At 37.9% G+C, this 23,318-nt stretch overlaps 1 protein-coding gene across 1 annotated transcript; it reads right to left on the reverse strand.

Moving 5' to 3' along the window:
• Positions 1 to 1,269: 1,269 nt before the first annotated feature.
• On the reverse strand, positions 1,270 to 23,285 carry BTF3L4 (basic transcription factor 3 like 4). The gene is made up of 6 exons (XM_004476499.5): positions 22,191 to 23,285; positions 18,959 to 19,025; positions 14,321 to 14,434; positions 4,745 to 4,946; positions 3,542 to 3,601; positions 1,270 to 2,978 (listed from the first exon to the last, which is right to left on the reverse strand). The coding sequence occupies exons 1-6, from the start codon at positions 22,457 to 22,459 to the stop codon at positions 2,932 to 2,934; spliced, it is 759 nt and encodes a 252-aa protein (XP_004476556.2). The 5' UTR covers positions 22,460 to 23,285; the 3' UTR covers positions 1,270 to 2,931.
• Between the last annotated feature and the right edge of the window lie 33 nt (positions 23,286 to 23,318).

A 23,318-nucleotide genomic window follows, 5' to 3' on the forward strand; every position in this document is an offset into this window, starting at 1 on the left:
ACAAAAATAAAGAACGTGAATCAATTTTCTGCAGAAATGACTTGAATTATCCTAAAATTTTAAGCCAATTTTCTCCAGAAAATGCTGCCTACAGTTGTTAACTTGGCAATAAATCCTAACCTTAGAAAAAAGCAAATATTTAATAACGACATCTTTTATATTAAAAAACTATATACTTTTTATTTATGCCAAGAACACTACAATTTACAGATTCACCCATACTCTTACTCTTACCCTATGCCTACTGCTCTGAATGACAGAACATTTCTTTGGGTTGAGCAGGAGCTCAGTAGGCTCTGTCCAGGAAAGGGGAAGGTATGAAAATATAAAACAAAAAAAAAAGAATATTGGCTCATTGCACACAAGGGAGGCCAGTCATTAAAGAGCTATTATCAACAGTATAGAAGGGGGAAATGGATGTGGCTCAAGTGGTTGAGCTCCCACCTCCCACATGGGAGGTCCCAGGTTTGGTTCCTAGTGCCTCCTGAAAACACAAAAACAAACAACAACAAAAAATAAATGGAAAAAAAAAAAAAATGAACTCAGGAAAGCTGATGTGGCTCAGTCGTTGAGCACCAGTTTCCCACATACAAGGTTCTGGGTTCAATCCCTGGTCCCTGGTACCTCAAAAAAAAAACCCACAAAAACAAACAAACAAAAAACAACAACAGAAAAACAAAACAACAGAAGGGAATATTGAGCAGAGTTCCTCTGGGTAAGCAACCAAAATGTGATCAAAAGACAAAAAGGTGGAAGAAGCATATATACAAACAAAAATGTTGTGGGTATTGATAGAAACAAAGACATCTCTCAAAAGCTGATAAAATCACCTTAAGAATTTTCAGAAATAAGATTCACAGAATAGCAGGAGTGGAAGAAACTTTGGATTTAGAAACATCTGATTTGATGAATCTTAGAGCAGTTAGATGACCTGCCCAAGGTCACATGTTAATGCCAGAGTCTGCACTAGAACCCAAGTCTCTTGACTCCCAGGTGAATGCTCTTTCTTTACTTGCTATACTATCTACCTCTTACATGTCCCTAACCACTTGAAGTGACCTCTTTAAATCTATCTGCCCCACAATGTGTTCCTTGGAAACAGTCAGAGGAATACAATTTGGACTATGTAAACCACATGGGGCTACTGACCTGAAAATGGATAAGATATTATTTCAAACACTCTGCACTAAAATTCATGTAGGGTGAGTAGTAGAAGGGAATACAAAAGAAATTCTGTAGACAACAATAAGAGAAGCATAAGAGGAAATATTACCCTCTTTTGTACTGTTATTTTATTACTGTTGTTTTATTTTGTAATAAGTCCATATATTATATAAAACATAACAGGAAAAATGAACAAATTTATAAAATAAACTGAGGTGTTTGGATGAAAAAAAAAAAAAACAACACAAGAGCTTTGCCTTCATGTCTACAGATCTCTTGATATGTCGTTGGTCTTGTTCTTTAGATATCAAAGATACCTAGCTTGAAACAAAAGCTGTTATGCTGCAAGGTTAATCCATAGTTAGTATGATGGTGGCCAGGAAACAACAGATTTTCTAAAGTCTTATCCTTAGATACAAGGCTCTAACAAATGCTGATACGGAAAAACACAAACTTTTATCATCTGGCAGCAAGAGGGAAACTTGAATGAATGAATGCACCTTGCCTCCAAGTCCTCTGAAAGGAGGTGAGAAAATAAATACTGCATTTTACCAGTGTTCCCCCAAAGCATTACTCTAAGCATGCAAGAGGGTGCTGTAAGCAGCTACAATAGTAAGATCCAACCCAGAGGTAGGTTCAAGGCCAAAAGTAGGAGAGCAGTTAAAGAAATCCCCCTGGGGCCAGTACCATTTTACAGAATGCCCATATTGTGCTGGGTGATGATCCTGTGGCCTATTTATTTCTGATTCAAAAGGACATTTCCAATCTCAACCTTGCTTTAAAAGAGGCATTTGTGCACCTGCTATTAAGAACAGCTAGGATATAGGATAAGGCTTACAGAAAATTATTTAGCAAGCACATGCTGGCTATTCCAGTTTGAAATCTACCAGACTACAAAATCAAGGGGAAATAAAAAGTTGAGGATGGAGCTGTTGTTCCTCAGGATGAGGGGAAAAAATCTTACAAAAGGGAAAAGGGAGGGATTAGGCACTCAACCCTACATGGAGAACATCCTTCTCACACTAATTGGAAGATATGGAAGAGTATTACCAAAGGTTGACCAGACCATTTTGAAAACAAATGGAGAGGGAAAAAAGCATTTATGAAGAAAAGAAGAAATCTAGTAAAAGAAACACTTCTGGGTCTGATGAACTAGGTGAATACCAAAGACAGCTATCTATTACTCCAGTGTGGAGCTGGCGGCACTATCTCAAGACATTTTTAAATCCAATGAAATGTATTAAAAATGTGGTAGTTAACAAAGAAAATGAAAACCAAACCTCCAATGGGAAAATCTCTTTAGATTTGAAATCCGACATAGTCACATTTCAGTAATTTTGTGCATTATAGGAAAAAATAAAATAAGAGTAACAAATGTGAAGATCTGTTTTATTTCTACTAGGGGAAAGAGGAGGATAAATAGAACCGTTTCCAATTTGTTCTCCACCATATACGCACACGAACCCACACGCATACACACACACACCAAAAATATCCCAACAGAAAACAAAAACCAAGAAATCTAAAACCGAACCACCCTCAAACTGCACCAATACTTCGTATTTTGACCAAAAGAATAAATCCTGGAAGTGCAAAATGCAAAATCAAATGACTGAAAATGCTGAACAAACAGCATTATTAATATACAAAATATTTATATTACTGAACTAGTAACAGGTGATGTTCTCCGTGTCTGTAAAACTTTGGAACCACATAGCTGATTTGTTAAATCTAGTCCATGCCAGCTTCCAAAAACCAGAAAATATTTTAGTTAGCTTCATTCTTTGATGCCTCATCAAAATTTTCTACGAGATCTGAAAAATAAATACATAAATAAAATAAACGAGTCAATGAATACAATCAAAAAAAAAGAAAAAGAGAGGTAAATAGAATTCTTAACTTCTAAACCCAATAAAAACAAAACTGTTGCAAACAGAATTAACCTAAAAATATATAGGACAAGAGACAGACAAAATGGCATTTCACTAATGATCATTCATCAGCTTAAAATAGTATATCAAAAGGAAATGTCAATTAGTCTTTTTTTGTCAATGCAAACTACTGAGGTGAATAGCATTTTCATATGTCAATCATAATTCCCACAGAAATGCTATAATAATAACTATGCAAATTTATAATCATAGTGATTTCAATTTAATAAATGCAGGCAGTAGAGCTTTGTGCAACAACTTCTGATTCTAAGTTCTAAATGGGAGGGCTTTCATTCTTTTTCATTAGATTCTATCGGCATCATTGTGAATCAACTTAAATTCATAAGTTCATCCATCAACAGAAAACTGAATGTCATCTATGCAATGAGTGAAATGTGATAAAAACAGAATGCTAAAAATCTTAAAGCTAAAGAAATATCATTTACCTGGAACATCATCATCTTCTTCATCAATGTCTTCTGGTTTTGGTGCTTTGCTATCCAACACTACAAAAAGTTTATTTTATTATTAGTCACTAAGAACAAAGATTTTTTAGAACTCTTGTCAGGTTTATCTTTTTCCTGTCTAAATCTCATACAGTAGCTTAGAAAAAGCTAAATATTATCGATCAAATGCCAGTCATTTTTTTTGGCTGAGTTATGCTAAAATTAATAAAACTTTACTTATATACACACTAAATATAGCTGAAAATTTCAGCATGCAGCAAAGGTAAATAATTGTATGCAAAATGGAACAGTTTAGATGAGTTTGAATAAAAAGACATTACAGTTAATTTCTAGTGGCCATATTTTCCAATGCAAAAATCACTATGAAATCTGGTAACAGGTAGTGTTCAAGATGGATCATTCAGAGGGTAGCATAACATTGTGCATGTTATTAATCCCACTGAATTACATGCTTGTAAGTGGCTGAGATGGAATATTTTATATTGTATGTATGTTTTCACAATTATCTAAAAGAGATTCAAGCAACAATAACTACCAGAGGCAACACATGATTTTTAGATCTAATAATGGAGAAAATGCCCAAGGACATTATTGGGACACATGACAAATTAGACTATAGACTGTAAGCTTTATATCAACATTAAACTTCTTTAACTTGATAAATGTACTTAAGGTGGTTAAGTACCACCTTAAAGACTTTTTCCATCTCTTTTGATGTGGTTATGTAGTATGGGCACTGAAATACCGTCTAGGCACTTTAGTTTTGGGGGACAATAAGACGTATTTGAAACCAGGACTGTCTTGGAAATTTAGTATTTATTGTGGGCACATCTACGGTGCAATCGACAATATTAAAACAACAGTTCTGTGATAACACTATTTCCTGTCTGGTATTAATCAGAAGTGAAAACATTAACTTTTTATAAAATGTGGCCTGAAGACTCTCGAACCTTCCTTTTAGGTAATTACCTCTCAACTCAGTATATTATTACAAGAATGTATAGGCCACACTGCGTAACTAAGAAACAAAATTAAAATTCTGTCAAGTATTCAAGTGATTTTATAGAAAGTAAAACAACTTACATACAAGAAGATCCTTCTCTTTAAGATGGGGTATCTTTTAAATTGCTAGGTCCTTTAATTAAGGTAGGGAGGAAAATGGTACTAAATCGAAATACTTACCTTGCCGGGGGAACTGTTCAGCTAACTTCCTAAGACTTGTTAAGCTGTCAGCACCAAGCTGACTTAATATTCCAGGGAGCATTTCTGTTATTGGTTTGGCTTCTGCATGACCGGTAATTGCAAAGGTGTTAGCAGAGAGGGAAGCTTGGACCTTGGGATTGTTGAAATGGATAACTGTCCCATCATCTTTAATCATGTTCACCTGTATGATTCACACAAGAAAAAATATTTTACATGCTTGGTACAACTAAAATATTTTTAAAAGGTAATCTAGCCAATTATAGTTTTTAACCTGATAATTGTGCAATTCTGAGGTAATAATTATCTAGTAAGCAGTGGACATAGGTGGAAAAAACCTCACAACAAAGTAAAATGTTGCAGGTGGCATAAATTGCTAGCATGATCAAGAAATAGTCATTTTATGATAGAGCCTAGATTTTAAATTCAAAGACTTCCATTATGAGAAGGAAGTTCAATACCACCTTTTAAAAAAAAATGGAATCACCAATGAAGAACCAGCTTCTTAGGGAGCAAGTGTAGCTCAGTGGTTGAGTGCCAGCTTCCCACATACAAGGTCCTGGAATTCAATCCCTGGCCCCTGTACCACAAAACAAAATAACAAAAAAAATCCAGCTTCTTAAGTTACTCATTATCTTTTTCAATTACACTTTCAAGCAAAATCAGTGCAGTGACCATTTTGTGGGACAGCATCTTAGAGGACAGGTTGTAAGGTAGAAATAAATGTATGGTAAAAATAACCACAGAAAATTCACAAAAAACACTCAGAAATTCAACCAATCAGGTGTTTCACTTCTTTAAACATTAGTAAGTTCACAAAACTTGCAATTTGTTCTCATCTTTTCTTCCTTTACAGAGGATTCTGCTAGTTCCTTCAATTCTTCTTTTTTTCCTTTAGGATGCAAAGGGAATGGAACCCGGAACCACCCATGTGGGAGGCGGGCACTCAACTGCTTGAGCCACATCTTCCCCTTTTAATTCTTAAGTACAGCTTCTCAATAACCCTTATAAAATGTCGAAGGATCTCTTGCCTCCCACTTGTCTGGCCAGCCATCTGAACATGTTTTATCAGTGAACTGAGGAACCTTTAAAATCATCTTCACATTCTTTCTATAGCTTTCACCAATATGAACTAATATTTCAGATTTGATTTCATCCAGTACCTGAGACCTACTGAAATGGAAGATTGAATATGTTTTATTTAAATGGTTATTTTTCTTTCTCATTCATTCACTCTCTGTTTTGGGGGAAAGCTGAAGTTGTATAAGTTAAATATGTAAATAATGTGATTCCACTATGTAGGACGATTCCACTGGGTAAGTTACCTTGGTGGTAACATGCTTATTATACAAAAGGTTTAGGAAAGTTAACTCTTGGCTGCTTTAGAAGTCTTTCATGATTAATCCAAACACTGCCCTTGTCACAATCAAGCCGAGATGCTGAGTATTCTCCATGGTCAGTGGAAATGGGCTTACTTCCTCAGAGGTGATTACTACCACTGACAGCAACAGACAGGAAGGGAAAGAAATGGGCTTTTAAATTTCAGACAAGACTTGGAACACAGAGAAATAAAGGCAAAGCCTGGAAAATTATAACTAAAACCCACAAATAATTTCCCAAATTTCTTCTGACAAAAACTACTATTTCAGTTCTATAACCTTCCCTCTTTCACTACTGTATCTATGTAAAGTATATTAAACACAGTAAGCATTCAAGAAATAATTCAATCCAGCTGTTCTGAACAAATTTTGTGAATTAAAAACCATTTATATTAACTTTAGAAAAAGATAAAATTACATACTGAAATTATGTATCTGAAGATAATTACAGTTGAAACAGAAAAGTCTAATGTTAAATGGCTCAAACTCTGGGAAAGGAAGGGCTTGAGAAAAAGGTGACGTGGACGTGAAATAGGATGTTACTCTGAATCTATGCTAGATCACATAATTTTACTATGGAAAAGAATAAACAGCGATATGATAAGTATATTTGCCAAATCAAGACCAGTTATATGGTTGAATAGAGAATTTCTAAAATACTTTCAGATGTGAAAAGCGTCTCGAATATCGTAATTTGAGACTTTTTTTGACTTAGAGACATTAAAGTTACAAGATATTTGAAATCAATATTGCTCCAAAAAATTCAGGATATATTTATGTTGAATTAACAGCCCTTCCAAGTAAAATACTTTGTTACAGAAATACTGAAGGAAAGAGCTCTTGGTTAAAGCAATATACCCAAGGACAGACAACTGGTTAAGTGGAAACTCAGGATTTGCCATGGAGAATGCAAAAGAAAAACAGCATATATGTATGTATAATATATATCTCACTGGTTATAAAATAAGAGGCTAACGTGGGGTCAAAACCAATAAACAGATAAATTTCCTTCTATTCATGATTCTTTTCCAAAAGTTAAATACTAAGTCATGCTTTACATCTTGATGCAGGTCTTCTAAGTTTGAAATATGTTGTTTGAGTTTAGTGTGAAAAGGTAAATTCCAATCCGGGTTGTTAAACAGAAATAAATTTAATTTATTAATGGTTGTTTTAAATGGGGTGGTATAAAAGATGTGGTTTCATGACTAGGAAGGTCCAGAAAAGGGTGGAGAGTTTCACTTTGTAATAGAGGAAATAAATACTAGAGGCTAAGAAGGCTAGGATAGGGTGGCGGACTTGGCCTAGTGGTTAGGGCATCCATCTACCATATGGGAGGTCTGCAGTTCGAACCCCGGGCCTCCTTGACCCGTGTGGAGCTTGCCTGTGAGCAGTGCTGATGCATGCAAGGAGTGCCCTGCCAGGCAGGGGTGTCCCCCATGTAGGGGAGCCCCACACACAAGGAGTGCGCCCCATAAGGAAAGCTGCCCAGCGCGAAAGTGCAGCCTGCCCAAGAATGGTGCCGCCCACATGGAGAGCTGACACAAGATGACGCAGCAAAAAGAAACAGATTCCTATGCCACTGACAACAACAGAAGCGGACAAAGAAGATGCAGCAAATAGACACAGAGAACAGACAACCAGAGTGGGGAGGAAGGGGAGAGAAATAAATAAATAAATAAATAAATCTTAAAAAAAAAAAAAAAAAAAAGAAGGCCAGGATATTTTATTTCTATCTGACACTCCTTCCTTCCTTCTGAGCAAATGACATGGTTTATCATGGCTCCTGGGCATAAGCTATTAGAAACCATCAAATGATGAACTGTTTAGCTAAGCAAGATCAGCTAGACACCTTCTTCATCCATTTAGGCAAAAGAAGGGATTAAGAACTTGTTAAAAGCTCCCAGATCCCTTTTCAACCAATCAAATATCTCCTTTAGGTCAAACATGTTTTTTCTATTTAAAAGATAGCTGAAGGTAAAGGATGTTATTTGAAATATGGAGAAGGAGGCATTTTGAGATCCCTGTCCAAAACACAGTATTCCTTTGCTCTAATAATACTAAGGAGCCTTAGAGTTATCAGAAAACACTTTTCTCATGCCTAGTGCATGTACATATGCTATTCTTGCATTTAGAAGCACCTCTTTCTGCTTTTCCATCTTGTAAATTCCCATTTATTCCAAGATTTAGATCAGATGCTTTTTTTCTCTGTGAAAAATTAAGGTGATTTATGCAATAGGTGTACCTCATGAGTGTTGTTTTTATGTAGAATTGTCTTGTAGTATGCGTTTGCAAGTCTTTGTACTAGACAGTACTCCCTGCAAAGTGTCCAGTACATATAGTCACTCAAATCTGCTGAATTGATACCACCTATACAATTTATTAAAAAATCCTAGATGCTGCCTGTGGCAGTTTGAAATTATTTTATGAATCTCAAATTGAGAAAGACTGTTTTTAAACTAATCTATTCCTGTGGTGTGATAACCCTTGAGTGCATTAAATTCAGGTGATTACCTGATAAGATCAATTTAGGGCTTTTGGTTGGACTCTGCCAGTGAAGTGTGACTCAGGTTGAGGCTCTGCCCCCTTGCTGGATCAGATATAAACCCAGAGAAACAAAGAGACAGGAAGACACAGGAAAAGGAGGTTCTGCCATAGATGATCTGGCCATGTGAAAGACTACAGGATCGCTTTCACTTAAGCATGAAAACCCCAAGAGGCTGGGCTCACAGAACTTCTTGGCCTGGCTTTTCCTATAGTTCTGACCTTTTGGAAATCAGCCTGACCTTCCCTACAGAACCTGGAGCCATTTTAGGTCATTTCTGGCAACAGCTGAGTAGTTCCTTTATGCTGCTGTTTCTTTTTTTCTTTCTGCTTTTTTTAAAGGAGCTACTGGGGATTGAACCAGGACCTCATATAAAGGAAGCAGGCACTCAACTGCTGAGCTACAACTGCTCCCATATGCTGCTGTTCAAATACCACTGCCATCACTAGCCTCCGAATACTGCACATATGGAAACCACAGCAGCCTTTTATCTAGTGAATCTAATACTTGCTTTAGCCTACGAACCTGGAAGTTTTCATGACTAAAGGAGGCTTAAGAAGTTATACCTGACTCCACAGCTCTTGCTGATAATTACTCTCTTAGTTTAGTGAGGAGGGCTGAATTCTTCAGCTATGTGATGTTTTGTATTCAAATTTCCACTAGGCCAGTTAGATGTAGTTCTGAGTATTAACAGTTGGATTTAACACCAAGTTTTATTGTTACTCCTTCCTATATCTAGTGGCACTTAAATGTTTATCAGGAAATTCAACTTTTATTGCTTTCTTCCTTTATTTTTATGGGGGTACAATAAAAGACTTCTTAAAGAAGAATAAGGCATATAAGGGTATGGAGTTTTGTGAAGCTTAGAGATGTCAGATTTTGAGGATTATGGGAATCCTGACTCCCGTAAGTCAGTGTCCTTCATGTTCAGTCTTTTTAGCTCAGCACCTGCTTATTTCTATAGGCTATTATGAAGTATAACCTATTACTGTTGATAGGAACTAAAGCTTACAGCTATCTTTAGATTATATGATATTCTGGGGTTACTTTCTCTTATGCTTTGGGGGCAAGAGTCTAGTGAGATAGGGATTCTCTATAGCTATGCTGTGAGTAATATGAATTGGCATACGCTTATTGGAAAGCAATCTGACCATATGGAAGAAGAGTTCTAAAACTGTTCATGCCCTTCTTTGCCAGTAACCCTACTTCTAAGAACATATCTGAGAGAAATCAGTTATAGGCAAGTAAGTATAGATAAGTTCAACATGTGATACTGTTATTATCAAAGCATTATAAAGGGGAGCAGGTGTAGCTCAGTGCTTAAGTGACTACTTCCTGTGTATGAGGTCCAGGGTTCAATTCCCCATGCCTCCTTTAAAAAAAAAAAAGCATTATTAAGTATAATAATAAGAAAATGTTAAATTATGATATTCCTATAGGCTGGAATATATGTAGATACCTAGACTGATGAAGGAGTTTTTATAACAAACAAACAATTTTTATAATAAAATGCTATGTGAAAAAAAAAATTAGGGAGTGGATATGGCTCAAGCTGTTGAGCACCTGCTTCCCACATGGGCAGTCCCAGGTTCTGTTCCCACTGCCTCCTAAAAAAAAACAAATAAACAGACAACAAGCAAACAAACATAAAACCCAACTCAGGGGAGTGGATATGGCTCAAGCTGTTGAGCACCTGCTTCCCACATGGGCAGTCCCAGGTTCTGTTCCCACTGCCTCCTAAAAAAAAACAAATAAACAGACAACAAGCAAACAAACAAAAAACCCAACTCAGGGGAGCCAATTAGCTCAGGGTTTAATTGCCAGCTTCCCACATACGAGGAAAGATCCCAGGCTCATTCCCCACTCAGTACCATAAAAAACAAACAAAAAATGAGATTATAAATTGTATATCTAACTATAGTCTTTGATATATTAAAAAAATATAAGTATATAAAGATGGAGAGGAAAGCAACAAAATTAATAATAATCACTGAGTGGTAGGATTATGGTTGAGTATTATTGTCCTCTTTATATTTTACATATACTCCTAATTTTCTACAATAGTAATATACTGTTCTTATACTGAGGGGAAAAAAGATATTTTAAAACAAAGGAGCAGGCCCTCAGGAGAAAATATAAGGATGATGTGAATGACAAGGTAAATGGGACATGATGCTTCTGTTTCACTCTTCCATTACGCATAAGTGTCTACCTATGGCACCTGAGGCTCTAGTTGGGGAAAGAAAGAACCACAGGAAGGGTCCACCAAAAGTCATCCTTATGCACAAGTGGTTTAGGAAAAATAAGAAACAGAGGAAAATAAAAAACAGTAAAACTTATGTGTACAATTACAAAATTTACATTCCCAGCCTTAAGCTTTCTGCTGAGCTCCAACTCCCTATGGTAACTTGTAATTCCACCTAGAATAATCACTGTCTCTTAAATTAAAAGGCCCAAAACAAACTCATCATGGGATGCCAACACACTATAGATTAAAGAGTGATAAATAAACAGTTCCTACTGTGAAGACTCTTACAATCCAATGAAAACAGACTACTTGGTTAATAAGTTCTCATTATATTATATGAAGCTATAATAATAAAAGTATTGTAGCAGAAAAATTTAAGTTAAAGCCGAGAGAAGTACACAGAAATTTATCCAAGAACGGATTAATTATGTCTGGAAAGATAGGGAAGGTCTCAGAGAGAATTAAACACTAGTTAAGAAAGAAGTTGTCCTCTGAATATAAAGTAAAACTCTATGAGACAATGTGAACAATTAGGGCATCTGAATCAGAGACTGCTATCTTGCTTTCTTACCAAATAAATCTGATAAAATCAACTGTCCCTGAGAAATAGAATAGGTCCTACAGTCAACAGACTCGTATTATCAGGGGAAGAAAAGTGACAGCACAGTTACTACATTCTAGATTACTAAATAAGAAGCTCATCAAATATTTTCAAATGTCACAGAGCATAAAACATTTTCTGAAATTTGGTTCTGGATTGTACTCTGGGAGTTTGCCTAGGAATCCCTTCCCACATTCTGGTTACTTTACTTGGCCTTTATATAAAACATTCTCTGATGCCCTTTCTTCCCTTACTTCTTGATAGCTTTGGATTTCTCTGTCTTCAGTATCATATAGAAGAAATCTATATATGAGATTATAATTGACTACCCCAAGTCAACAAATTAATGATACATATAAAAGATCAGAGAAGCTTCTCTTAATATAAACAATTTGTTTCTTATTAGGAGGGGGAAAAAATCACTAATACTGATAGTCTAGAAAGAGAGATGAGAATTTTACTTGGCAAAGGTATAGTCGATGAATTTTTGAAACCTGCCACTGATCTCCCTGCTCCCCAACCCCAAAGTGAGTACTTTCTACTTGTTTGCCATTTTGAAGGTCTAAAAGTAAAGCAATGCTTTTTTGTTTTGCAACAAAAGCTACGGTGTCTTCTCTTTTCAAGTTTTTATCTGGTTTTCTTAAACTGCCAAAACCCCAAAATATAGTCGATTCTTCAGAGTTCAGCACTTTGTAAAAAGTTTCAAACATCCCTAAGTAAAATTAAATAACAAAACTGAATGAACATGTTTCTTCTATTCTAAGACAGATATTTTTTGCATAGTGTTTCTGAAAACTATATACATGTTTTCGTGTACATATTTAATGCAGTAATTTTTTAAACCAAGAATGTAATGTCTTGTCATTTTCCTAAAAAAATACTGTCAAAATAAATTATACTTTAAATATAACACAAAACACAATGTTTGAGCAAATCAGGTTATAACAATATACTACATGTTCCTAAATAACATTTAAGATCTGCAAAGGCTATATAAAATATAGTATATAACTTGACTCTCAAAAAATAAAGTTTAGAAAGAGGGCAAGAAGGAAAAAAGGAAAACTCTTGGTATGGGTTCAAGTATTAGAAATTTTATAGTGGTTATTTTGCATTGTTAATTATCTTTATGCATATTTTCTCTCTACAATTAGTCTACAATGGTGGAAGACAAGAGAAATTACATACATATATACAGATATATGTATATAGATGTGCATGTGTGTGTATATATAGAGAGGGAGTACATGCAAGAGTGAGCATGCACCTATTATGTGTACCATTAATTCTGTGTGGTTTTGGGGGCTATGAATTCTCAAAAAGTTAGAATTACATTGGCAATACCAACAAACAGGAATTCACAGTAGAGTTTAATAAGTGCTATAATAAAAGCAAATACGATAATAGCTCTGAATTGTATACTTTAAAATGGTTAAAAAGGAGAATTTTATGTTATATATATGTTACCACTGTAAGATTAAAAAAAAAAAAAAAGTAAATACAGGGCATTGTGGAGGCACAGAGGAACTACACCTAACCCTTCTTTACCCAAATGTATATGTGTGTCACCAAGAAGGATCCTGGAAGGAAATAACACCCACATTAAGATGTAAAGAAGAGCAGCAGCAATGTCCTTGGAAATACTGGTGGAGATTTCTTATATCCCTAATGGCAGAAACAATGAATACTGTATGGCAGGTGCTCATAATATAGGATGAAAAGTAGGTATGTCTGTCTTTCTGGAGTGTTAGACAGGGGAGGGGGCGGGGCAGAAGGAAAGACTAAGAGTGGGTATAATAAAGTATAACTGAGAAGACCAAAAGCAGTATAAATTAATTAACTGTGTATACACCTTAGTTCAGATCTGCAATCCAGCACTTATTAGCTATGTGATCTTGGGCAGGTACCTAACTCTCTAAGTCTCAGCTCTCTCATCTGAGAAGGAATATGCATCACGGACATTTCACTGCATTTTCTTTAGTATTCTATTTCTTTATTAGCAAACCCCATCTCCACACTATTTCTGATTCATGTTTTGGAGCACATGTGCATTAATAATCTTTTAAAATTCTGAGGTGGTATCATTCATAGTAAATGACATAATAAGCTTTTACTTATGGCAGGGAAAATATAAACATTGGTTATTATCAGAAATGACATTGAATCAACAAACAGAGATCTAGATAGTAAAAGATCACTCACAAGCAGGTGATTTGGTTATAATTTTCCTTGATTATCTTTTGAGATAATATCAATCTTTGACCTCATATCTGAGCAACAGTGGAACCATCAAGACACAATAAACTGCTGATTTTTTAAAAAAAGAAAAATGTTAGCCAATATTTGAAAGTCTAATAAGAAATCCAACTCTAGTTAAGCTGTGCTAGAGCCTCTTGGCTGGTGATATTTAAAGGAAGTTTGCAGAGTGGAAAGGTGCCCACAGGAGAAAAATGAAACTGATCTGAAAAAACTTTGGGTTTCATTTCTATGTTATTAGAAAAAAAAAATCTGCTTTTACATCAAAGTTCAAGAGCAGTTCCACAAATTTTCACCTATACAAATACCTTGAAATCTGAAATGTGTGAAGAGAATCTTTAACTGTCTATTAAAACCCTCTGGACAAGCATTCAATTTTACACAAAGAGTTAATTCAACAGTCACAGTCCTTTGAAAACATCTGAATGACAATATCAAAGATGGCTCTAAGCTTATATTTGAAAAGTCTAGACAGTTATTTGTGAATGTACTATTTGCCCATATAATTTAACAATTTACAAAGTGATCATACCTCTTCGATACCAGCTATATTATTCACAGCCAGTTTTTTAAGAGAACTCTGAAGCTTTTTGTCATCAGCTGTAGCTGTTCTGTGTACCACCTTCTTCTTTCTGCGAGCTGTACCCTGAAAAATAACCAAACCAAAGTGTTAGTATATCTAGCATCTAGCAACTGCAATCACTCATCTTCCTATTCACCACAGCAATCTAACTACAATTCACATAAGGAACTACTGTCTAAATAGTATTGGTTAATAAGACTGTTCAGACTCGTTATTGTCAGCCACCCAGATTTCTGAAGGGCAATTCTAGCCAGTTCTTACCTAATATCTAGCCTTTATCATTTCAGCACTAAATTGTTTCAAAATATTGCCTGTTAATAAAAAATAATTCATAACTTCAGGATGATTTAGGGTGCTTTATAATAATTTTCAAACATTATAAGGAATACTTCCTTACATTACCAATCCCTAAAGTCTTAAAGATAATCTTAAATTTTGGGGATTATGACATAATTAAGAATCATATAAATGCCTACTGTGTGAATGTTCTAGAGTCTGAGAATCCAGGAATGGAAAAGATCAGTTCTTGCTTTAAGGAGCATATATTACTGTGAGGAGGAGGTCAGTAAATATATAAACAAATTAGAAAATTTCAAACAGGATAAAGGCTATTAAGAAAAAAGGAGAACACAGAGATAAGAGTGACTGGGTGGGGGTGAAGCACTAATTTATTAGAATGTTCAGGGAAGGGCCCTCTGAAGAGGTAACAGATGAGTTGAGACTTATGGCAAGATCGAGGGGAAGAGTGACCCAAGCAGAAGGAAACAACAGTGAACTTACTGTTTTTAGAGAAAAAAGCAGGCCAGCATGGCTAGAGTGAGGGAATAAGGGGAAAGGAGAAGGAAAATGAAATCAGAGAGACAGGCAGGGGCCAGATTATGTAGACCTAGAAAGCATGGGCAGGAGTTGGATTTTGTTCCAACTGCAATAGGTAGTCTTTAGAAGATTTTAGGCATGGGAGCGACTTGTTCTAAAGTTATGGTTTTAAAAGATGACTATGGTTGCTGTGTGGAAAATAGACTATAACGAGACTAGTCAGCAGGCTACTGTAGCAGACCTGGCAAGAGATGAGGGTTGTACAGTGGAAATGGTGAGTGGTCAGATTCTGAGAAGCACCAACAGGAATTGCTGATGGATTGGATGTGGGACATGAGGAAAAGACGACTCTGGGATGAAGTTTAGAATTTTGGCCTGAACAAATAGGTGGAAAACTATACTATTGAGTGAGACAGAAAACATTAATTTCTAAAGTGGTATTTCTCTAATTGTATTTTGCCCATTGAAATATTATTTAAAATAATGGATTAAGTTCCTGGGCCAATTCACAAATATGTACCTTAAAACAAAGTTGAAATACTACCGAAAGCAGCCTAAGCCTCGAAGACTAAATCTTTCTGAGATGTAGTAGGAACAAGGGGAAAGAGAGGTTTCAATCTCTTAAGTTAACTCCCACAGGATGTACTCAAGAAATCAGTCTTACAGAGGAAAGGCAGTAGATTCCATCTCAGCTACTCTGTGGGAGTGGAGGAAAGCTCTGTGAGTAGCTGCCCTGGCAGCTGAGGATGTGGCATCACACAGCTGCTGAAGGGTGTACTAGCAGTGTCTATTTCCACAGAAGGTTATTTATTTGTGAAGTGTTCCTGATTAAGGAGAGCTCAATTGCTTGCTAGATACCTCAACTCATGTGATCCTTGGGCACTTCAAATTCAACATGTCTAAAAGCATATCAGTCCATATTCTTCCTATATTTCCTAAGTTTATAGCTGGGTAGCACCACCATATATCCAGTCTCTAAAGTCAGAAATCTGGGGGTTATCCCAGACTCCTCTCTCTCCCTTTTATTCCCCTACATCTCATCGCCATTGAGTCATGTCAATTCCAACCCTTAAACATGTGTTCTACACAATAGAGCAATAGTCTGATTATTCTTCTTTATTCCAAACTTTAAAAAAAAAAAGATTTATTTATTTCTCTCCCTTTTCCCCCACACCTCCCGTTGTGTGCTGTGTCCATCGCTGTATGTTCTGTGTCCACTTGCATGTTTGCTGGCACCGGGAGTCTGTGTCTCTTCTTGTTGTGTCATCTTGCTGTGTCAGCTCCCCGTATGTGCAGCGCCACTCCTGGGTGGACTGTACTTTCTTTGCGCAAGGCAGCTCTCCTTGCAGGGCACGCTCCTTTGCATAGAGGCCCCCTATGTGGGAGACACCCCTGCGTGGCATGGCACTCCTTGCACAGGGCAGCACTGCGCGTGGGCAAGCTCACCACATGGGCCATGAGGCCCTGGGATTGAACCTTGGACCTCCTATATGGTAGGCGGATGCTCTAGCAATTGAGTCACATCCACTTCTCACCAAACTTTTATTTCATTCCATTTTCCACAATGCTAGCAGTTACCTTTCTAAAATGACTCCATTTCACTTCTTAAAACCCTTCAACAGACCCCCATTGTCTTTAGGATAAAATCCAAACTCCTTAAGATTTCCATGACCTAACCCCAAATTACCTGATCCAGTTTAATTTCCTACCACTCTCTACCTATCATATACTCTAAACTCTAGCTGTACCAAACTAAAGCAAGTCATTCTAACTAAGCATCATGTTATCTCAGCACCCTATGTGTCTCTGTGTGCAAATGACAATCCCTTTTCACCTTACCTCCTACCTGCATGCCTAGAGATAAATTCTTGTTTATCTTTCACATCTCACCTTAGCGATAACTTTTCTTCTCAGCTAGGCACAAACATCATATACCTCCTTAATTATAGCACTTATTATTCTGTATTGTAATTGTGAGCATGTCTCTCTTCTAAGCTAAGGTGTGAAATCCTTAACAGCAGGAGACCTTAAATTGTGCTTGGCACATAGGAGGTGTTCAATAAACAGTTTAAATTAATAAATGTACCAACTACTTAATTTAAAATATGTAAGTGATGTACAGCATGAAGCTCTTTCAGGTATATTCTGTGGTTCCTGAACATCTCTAGTTTTTACACTGGCACATTACATTACACTTGATGCTACACTGTGGCTACTTTGGTTACATGAGTGTGCTAATATGACTCCAGAGTCATATAACTGTATCACTATGAAAGAAATAGAATGTACTAGTCACTTCTTCCCTTGCCCAACCCTTCCTCCCAGGAACTCTGTCATCAAAGTAAATGAAATAGTGGGGCTGCTACACAAAGTAGTGTCTTACCTACCCTTCTCACCAGGTCTGAGGTAAGAACTGTTCTCCCTTTCCCTTTTGCAAATATTGTATTGGGCAGAGGTAAAGGGAGAATATTCTTCTAGATCAGGGGTTCTTAGCAAGGTGTCTGTGAGCTTGAATTGAAATTTTAAAAAACATTATTCTTGTGGGGACATGTTGGCACGGGTGTGATATATTTATTAAGTAATACACAGGGAAGTGAATTTGGCTCAACAGATAGGGCGTCCGCCTACTACATGGGAGGTCCAGGGTTCAAACCCCTGACCCATGTGATGAGCTGGCCCATGTGCAGTGCTGATGTGTGCAAGAAGTGCCATGTCACAGGGGTGTCCCCCGTGTAGGGGAGCCCCACGCGCAAGGACTGTGCCCCATAAAGAGAGCTGCCCAGTGTGAAAAAGTGCAGCCTGCCCAGGAGTGGCACCGCACACACGGAGAGCTGACGCAACAAGATGATGCAACAAAAAGACACAGATTCCTGGGCGCTGCTGACAAGAATACAAGCAGACACAGAAGAACACACAGCGAATGGACACAGAGAACAGACAACTGGGATGAAGGGGCGGGGAAGGGGAGAGAAATAAATAATAAATCTTAAAAAAAAAAAAGTAATATACAGTATAGTGTGGGCTTAGTAAGAGGTCCATGGGTTTTCACCTGACTGGCAAAGGGGTCCATGGAACAAAAAAGGTTAAGAACCCCTGTTCTAGATCCTAGGGTCAAAGGTGAAGGAAATAGAGTATTTGGTACTCTGAACTAGCTCTTCCTTAGCCTTTACAGTTCATGGAATAAGAAAGTTCATGAGGTTTCAATGCATTCATCAACATGGAATAGGCAGTAAACTGGAAAACCTAGAAATGAACAAAATGTACAACTAGCTTGAGCACCTCCAATATCTAAATCTCCTGTAAACCTATCTGCTGCAGTAAAAGCATGATGAATATACACATCCAGTTAAGATGAAGTATCCCTGACTTCTGGCATGTCCTGCAGGTGAGTCTAACATAATAGCTATTCTTTATTAAGCATCCACTTTCCTAGATACCATGTTAAGCGCTTTAGAAGTATCCTATGCAGCATTATTTCCATTTTACAGATAAGAAAACAGAGATTAAATGAGGTTGGGTAACATGTTCATGCCATGTATAGCCAGGAGGTAAGTTAGAAATCAAACAAAGGTGGCTATTTCCATTTCACGATCAGAGAGAAGAGTCTTCTAGTTACCTATTTTAGACCTAGACAAGTTATTTTCAAATTGGAATGTGGTTTGATCTTGATTATTGAAAATATTGTAGATTTTTAATGACCACAAGTCCAAAATAATAATGCTATCTGATAATCATACATTCTCCTATCAATTTTTCTTATGCCACACTCACCTTGCCCCCTATCCGGACCTGAGCCTGAAGTTTGGCTAACTTTTCTTGATTCATGCTGTTGGTAAATCTAGGGGGGGAAAAATAGATGTTAAAGTCACTGTTTTACCAAGATAAAAGAAATGTTTATGAGAATAGTACCTTCTGGTTCACTGAGCTTGCAATATGTATCACCGCCATGATCATATTAATACTATCTATATTCTTAATAAAGCTTTTTCTATCTTCATAAACTAGATATAAAAACGACCAAATTTAAATAATACCACAAGAGAAACACACACACAAATAAAAAATGAGATTCAAAATCACCTATTTGAAACCCTCTCCTTAAAAACATGATTAATACTTTGGCATTCAGTCAAACCTAACTAATTATGAAATCTCTATATGCAAGCCAACTTTTCCCCCAAAGATTTTTACAGCAGAGAGTGGTTACCAAATGCCATTAACAAAACCTTCAGGAAGACTTTTTTCTCCCAAATCACATTTTGTATTTCTTACAAACCATAAACAAAACACACACACACACACATAAAATCAACTGACAAAGCAGAAATTCAGTAATAGGCTATCTAGCTGTCAAGAGGTAGTTAAGTCCTCTATCAAGGTCAGATGGTGTGTTAATAATAGGGAAGCAGAACTAGACTTCCAGACAGTGCTTCTACAGCATTCTCCACAGAGTTCATGCAGTATCTTGCACTAATACAGTAGTCATACTTGCCAGTATACTCTCAGACACAGGGTAAAATGCTTCATTATAGTAATATAAAAATTTGGGGGGAGGGGAGAGTCTTAAAATAAGCTTTTAAAACTTATCTTGATTTCGAAAATTCTAAAAGCATTTATAGTCATGAGTCTTAATCTGGTCAGTGATTAAATTTAGGAAAAAAAGGTTTTTAAGTTTATAATGGGTCATAACATTTCACACTACATAAAGAAATAAAAGTCAATGTTGAAAGTCTTGTTTTACTTGTGCGAATCAATAGAACATCACTGAAATGCAGAGGGAGGAACTAATGGTCTAAGTTGCTATCACACCTTCTTTGACCAATTCTTAGCTCCTTTATAATCATTGCTCAGAAGAAAAAGATAATGTTTTCTTCAATTGAAAGACAGACGAGATAAAAGCTTATACAATTACTAACCATTTTGTACTGACACTGTATCTAAGTACTAACCTGCATATATTTCTGCTTTTAGGTCAAATAAAGTTCAGTTTTCAAAAAACATTTAGACTTTGGTTCCTTAATCTTTGCTCAGCATTATATCACAATGCTCAAGCAGCAAAAAAAAAAAAAAAAAAAAAAAAACCACTCTATAGGAGGAAGTGTGATTAGAGTACAAAACCAGAAGTCTTAGGTGTGTGCCAATCTCAGTTCTGCCAGACTTAAATATGCTGATATAAATCCCATCTCTACACTCAAATATCCACAGAAAAGGACCAATAGTCACTGTTCTCAAAGGAATGAGGTTGTGAAGGTATAGTAAAATAACAAAGAGCCTAAGGAATTCCTTGCAAAACGGGAGCTAAGTAAAAATATTAGAATTAGTCACAAGGTAAACCGTTCGAGACTCTTCTACATTTTGAAGTAACAATCCCCAAGAGAAGAGATGGACGTTGGGAGGTCAAGACAAAGAGTCCTGACTCGTTTGAAACAAAAACAAGAACAAAATTAGCTCTTTAAATCATTGTGTAGATGAAAGGACAGATTCCATTCCATGCAGTCAGGACAACAGAATTGAGAAAACATTCTAAAGAAGTATCTCAGGGTAAAAGCATTTGGGAGAGGTTGGAAGAGGGTAGAGGAAGAATAGCAGTCATTTGTTTACAACCAGGTTTGGGTGTGTGGAATTCAAGTAGGAAAGAGGACTGTACACAGTCTATGAAAAGAAATATCAACTTCAGAATCTGGAATAGACCTTGAAGACTGGTTTAATTCCCTATTCCTCAATCAACCTTTATTTTATTGTACCTATCATTCCTGTCCTACTTGTGAAGACATCACAAACATCTTCTGGCAGAAGCAGGGTATACATTATACACAAATAAAACAGGTCACCGGCTCCCAAATTCACATATATAAAGAAGGACTCTGAATGTTGGTCATCTCCTAGGCACAAAAGGGAGAAGCAGTTCCTTAAGGCCATGTAATTTGTGAGTTCTTCCTTGGTGATCCAAGGCCTTTTAGTTCTCTCCCACAGGACTCAAGAAAGGGTGTGACTTATGAGATTATAATCAATATTTACTGAGTGCCAAAGTGCCAAGCATTGTAGTAGGCACCTTCATGTACATCATACTTACAGAGAAATAATAAATTTCAACTTTAGTTCCCACTTTTTATTATTTGGGGTTTCTTTAAGACAGGCATAGGTTTGGTATCAAAAGAACCACAGTTCTATTACTTAGGGCTTTGGAGAGTTTTTACTTTTTTGAACTTGTTTTCCTCCTCTCTTTGAAACGTATAATCGGAGTTGTTTTAAGAGTTAAAGGTTAAACTATCTAGAACAGTGTATGGCTTACAGCAGATACTCGATAACTGGTAACTATTGTTACCACTCCCGAGGAGACAGCTATACTAGAGAGAAAAGAACGTGGGAACGGAAGTTGAAACCGCCATTCACTAGCTGTGTGACACTGGGCCTATGGGTCAGTCACCAGTTTCCCGAGAGCCTATTATGCTTTAGATAGTGTGATGGGGCTTTAAGATGGGCATGGTGCTGTCTCACAGAAGGGAACTGACTTGTACACAAAAACTGCGATTACAAGGCGGACAGTGCTGTTATGGAGTTCAGTCTCAAGTGCTTGGGCACGGGAGGAGGGCGCTAACCTCAGTTTCCCCGCTGACTGGAATGATCTCAACCACCTCATTGAGAGGACTAAATGAGATGACAACAGGTAGGCTGCCTAACGCCCACGGCATTGTTGTGAATAATGAGGAGTAACGGGACAGAGGAGGGGACCACCCGCCTGCTGGGGCTGGGTCCGGAAGGCAACAGCGCAGGCCCGCTTGCCCCCACACGGTCAGTGGTGCTGGGGACCTTCCCTCAGGTGCCGACCCCCAGCTGCGCCGCCGGTAACCGACAGGCCAAGCCGTCCGCCTCCGCCCCCACTCGGCGCGCCACGGCGGAAGTGGCAGCCCAAGCGATTGGCGGGTGTCGGCAAACGAGGGCGGGGGGAGACCGTGCGCAGCGGCCTATGTCCGTGGAGTGGCGGGACTGCCGGGGGTCTCACCTGAAGCAGGAAGGGTCCTCCAACACCAGCACGCGGCAAGAGCAAGATGGCTGCCTCAGCGGAGACAGAGAAAGACAACGGCAGCCGCGGCGGCGGGAGTGGGATTCACGTGACAAAGCCGGCTCCGCCTCTCCCTCGCCAGAGCCGCCTATCCCTGGAGCGCCTATGGAACTACAAAGTCCAGCCTGCCTCACGCCTCCCAATAGAACGGCGGCAGGTGCAGGTGGCCGCGCTGCATCCTGGAGTTTGCAGTCTCCCGTGCGTTCCATTGTGTCCGTACCTATAATTTGTGGAGAGCCTAATAAAAAGGCGGTGTGTGTTGTTTGCGTGTGTACTTTTGTTGAGCTGTCTTTCGTTGTGCATTAAGAACATACTGTTGCGATTCACCTAGTGCCAGGAGAAGAGATGGGAAATTTTTATGTTTGTTATGCAGCAGGGAGAAATAAACTGGGAAGAAATACTCAACCCACAAAGAGTTTTAAAAACAATAAAACAAATGGATTAGCCAGAAGCAGCTTTACACTTTAATATCTGCAGTGATTTATGTCCTGGTTCCCTAGCTCCTCCTAGGTCAGTTTTGCAATAAATCTCAAGTTTGATTTTCTCGGAGCTTGCATTAGTTGATTGCATCATCCCCAAGAGGAAGAATTGGGATTGCAAGGAAGAATAAATAAGATCCAGCGCTTCTCCAACAGGGAGAGGCGTTCCTGCAAGGCACGAGACCAAGAACCGCAGAACAGGTTTACCAGTCCTCTTCGGAAACTGAAATCCGGCAGTCCGGATTATTTGAAGAAGGAATAGGAGGGCTGAAGGCCAATGGCAACCCGCCCACCTTTGGGAGCGGCTGACCTCACTGACCAACGATTTGCGTTTTGAATATTAAGTGCAGCGGTTCTTGGGGGGAGGGGCTAGCCTGGTTGGCGGGCGGAACTAGCAACGGTTCTCCAGAGCTCCCTTCACTACGGTGGTTCACTTTTTCCGTCTCTGTCCCCGGACCTGGACATCCAGAATCTGGGAGAAGCAACTGGAGCTCAAGGGCAGTTCCCTCATTGTTCCCTTCCTACGTGATCTGCACCTTTAAACTCACTCCATCCCAAACGGGACCCTGGAGGCACCACCCACATCCGT

Source organism: Dasypus novemcinctus, chromosome 9 (genome assembly GCF_030445035.2).
Source record: "Dasypus novemcinctus isolate mDasNov1 chromosome 9, mDasNov1.1.hap2, whole genome shotgun sequence".
Classification (NCBI taxonomy): Eukaryota; Metazoa; Chordata; class Mammalia; order Cingulata; family Dasypodidae; genus Dasypus; species Dasypus novemcinctus.

Bases quoted from the DNA above. Each gene is read 5' to 3' on its own strand.
- BTF3L4 (XM_004476499.5), bottom strand. From the start codon at position 22,459: ATGGAACGCACGGGAGACTGCAAACTCCAGGATGCAGCGCGGCCACCT. The intron at 19,026-22,190 runs GTGAGACCCCCG...TTCCCCCCCTAG, and splicing joins GAGGACCCTTCCTGCTTCAG to ATTTACCAACAGCATGAATC. The intron at 2,979-3,541 runs GTAAATGATATT...TTTATTTTTCAG, and splicing joins AGAAGATGATGATGTTCCAG to ATCTCGTAGAAAATTTTGAT.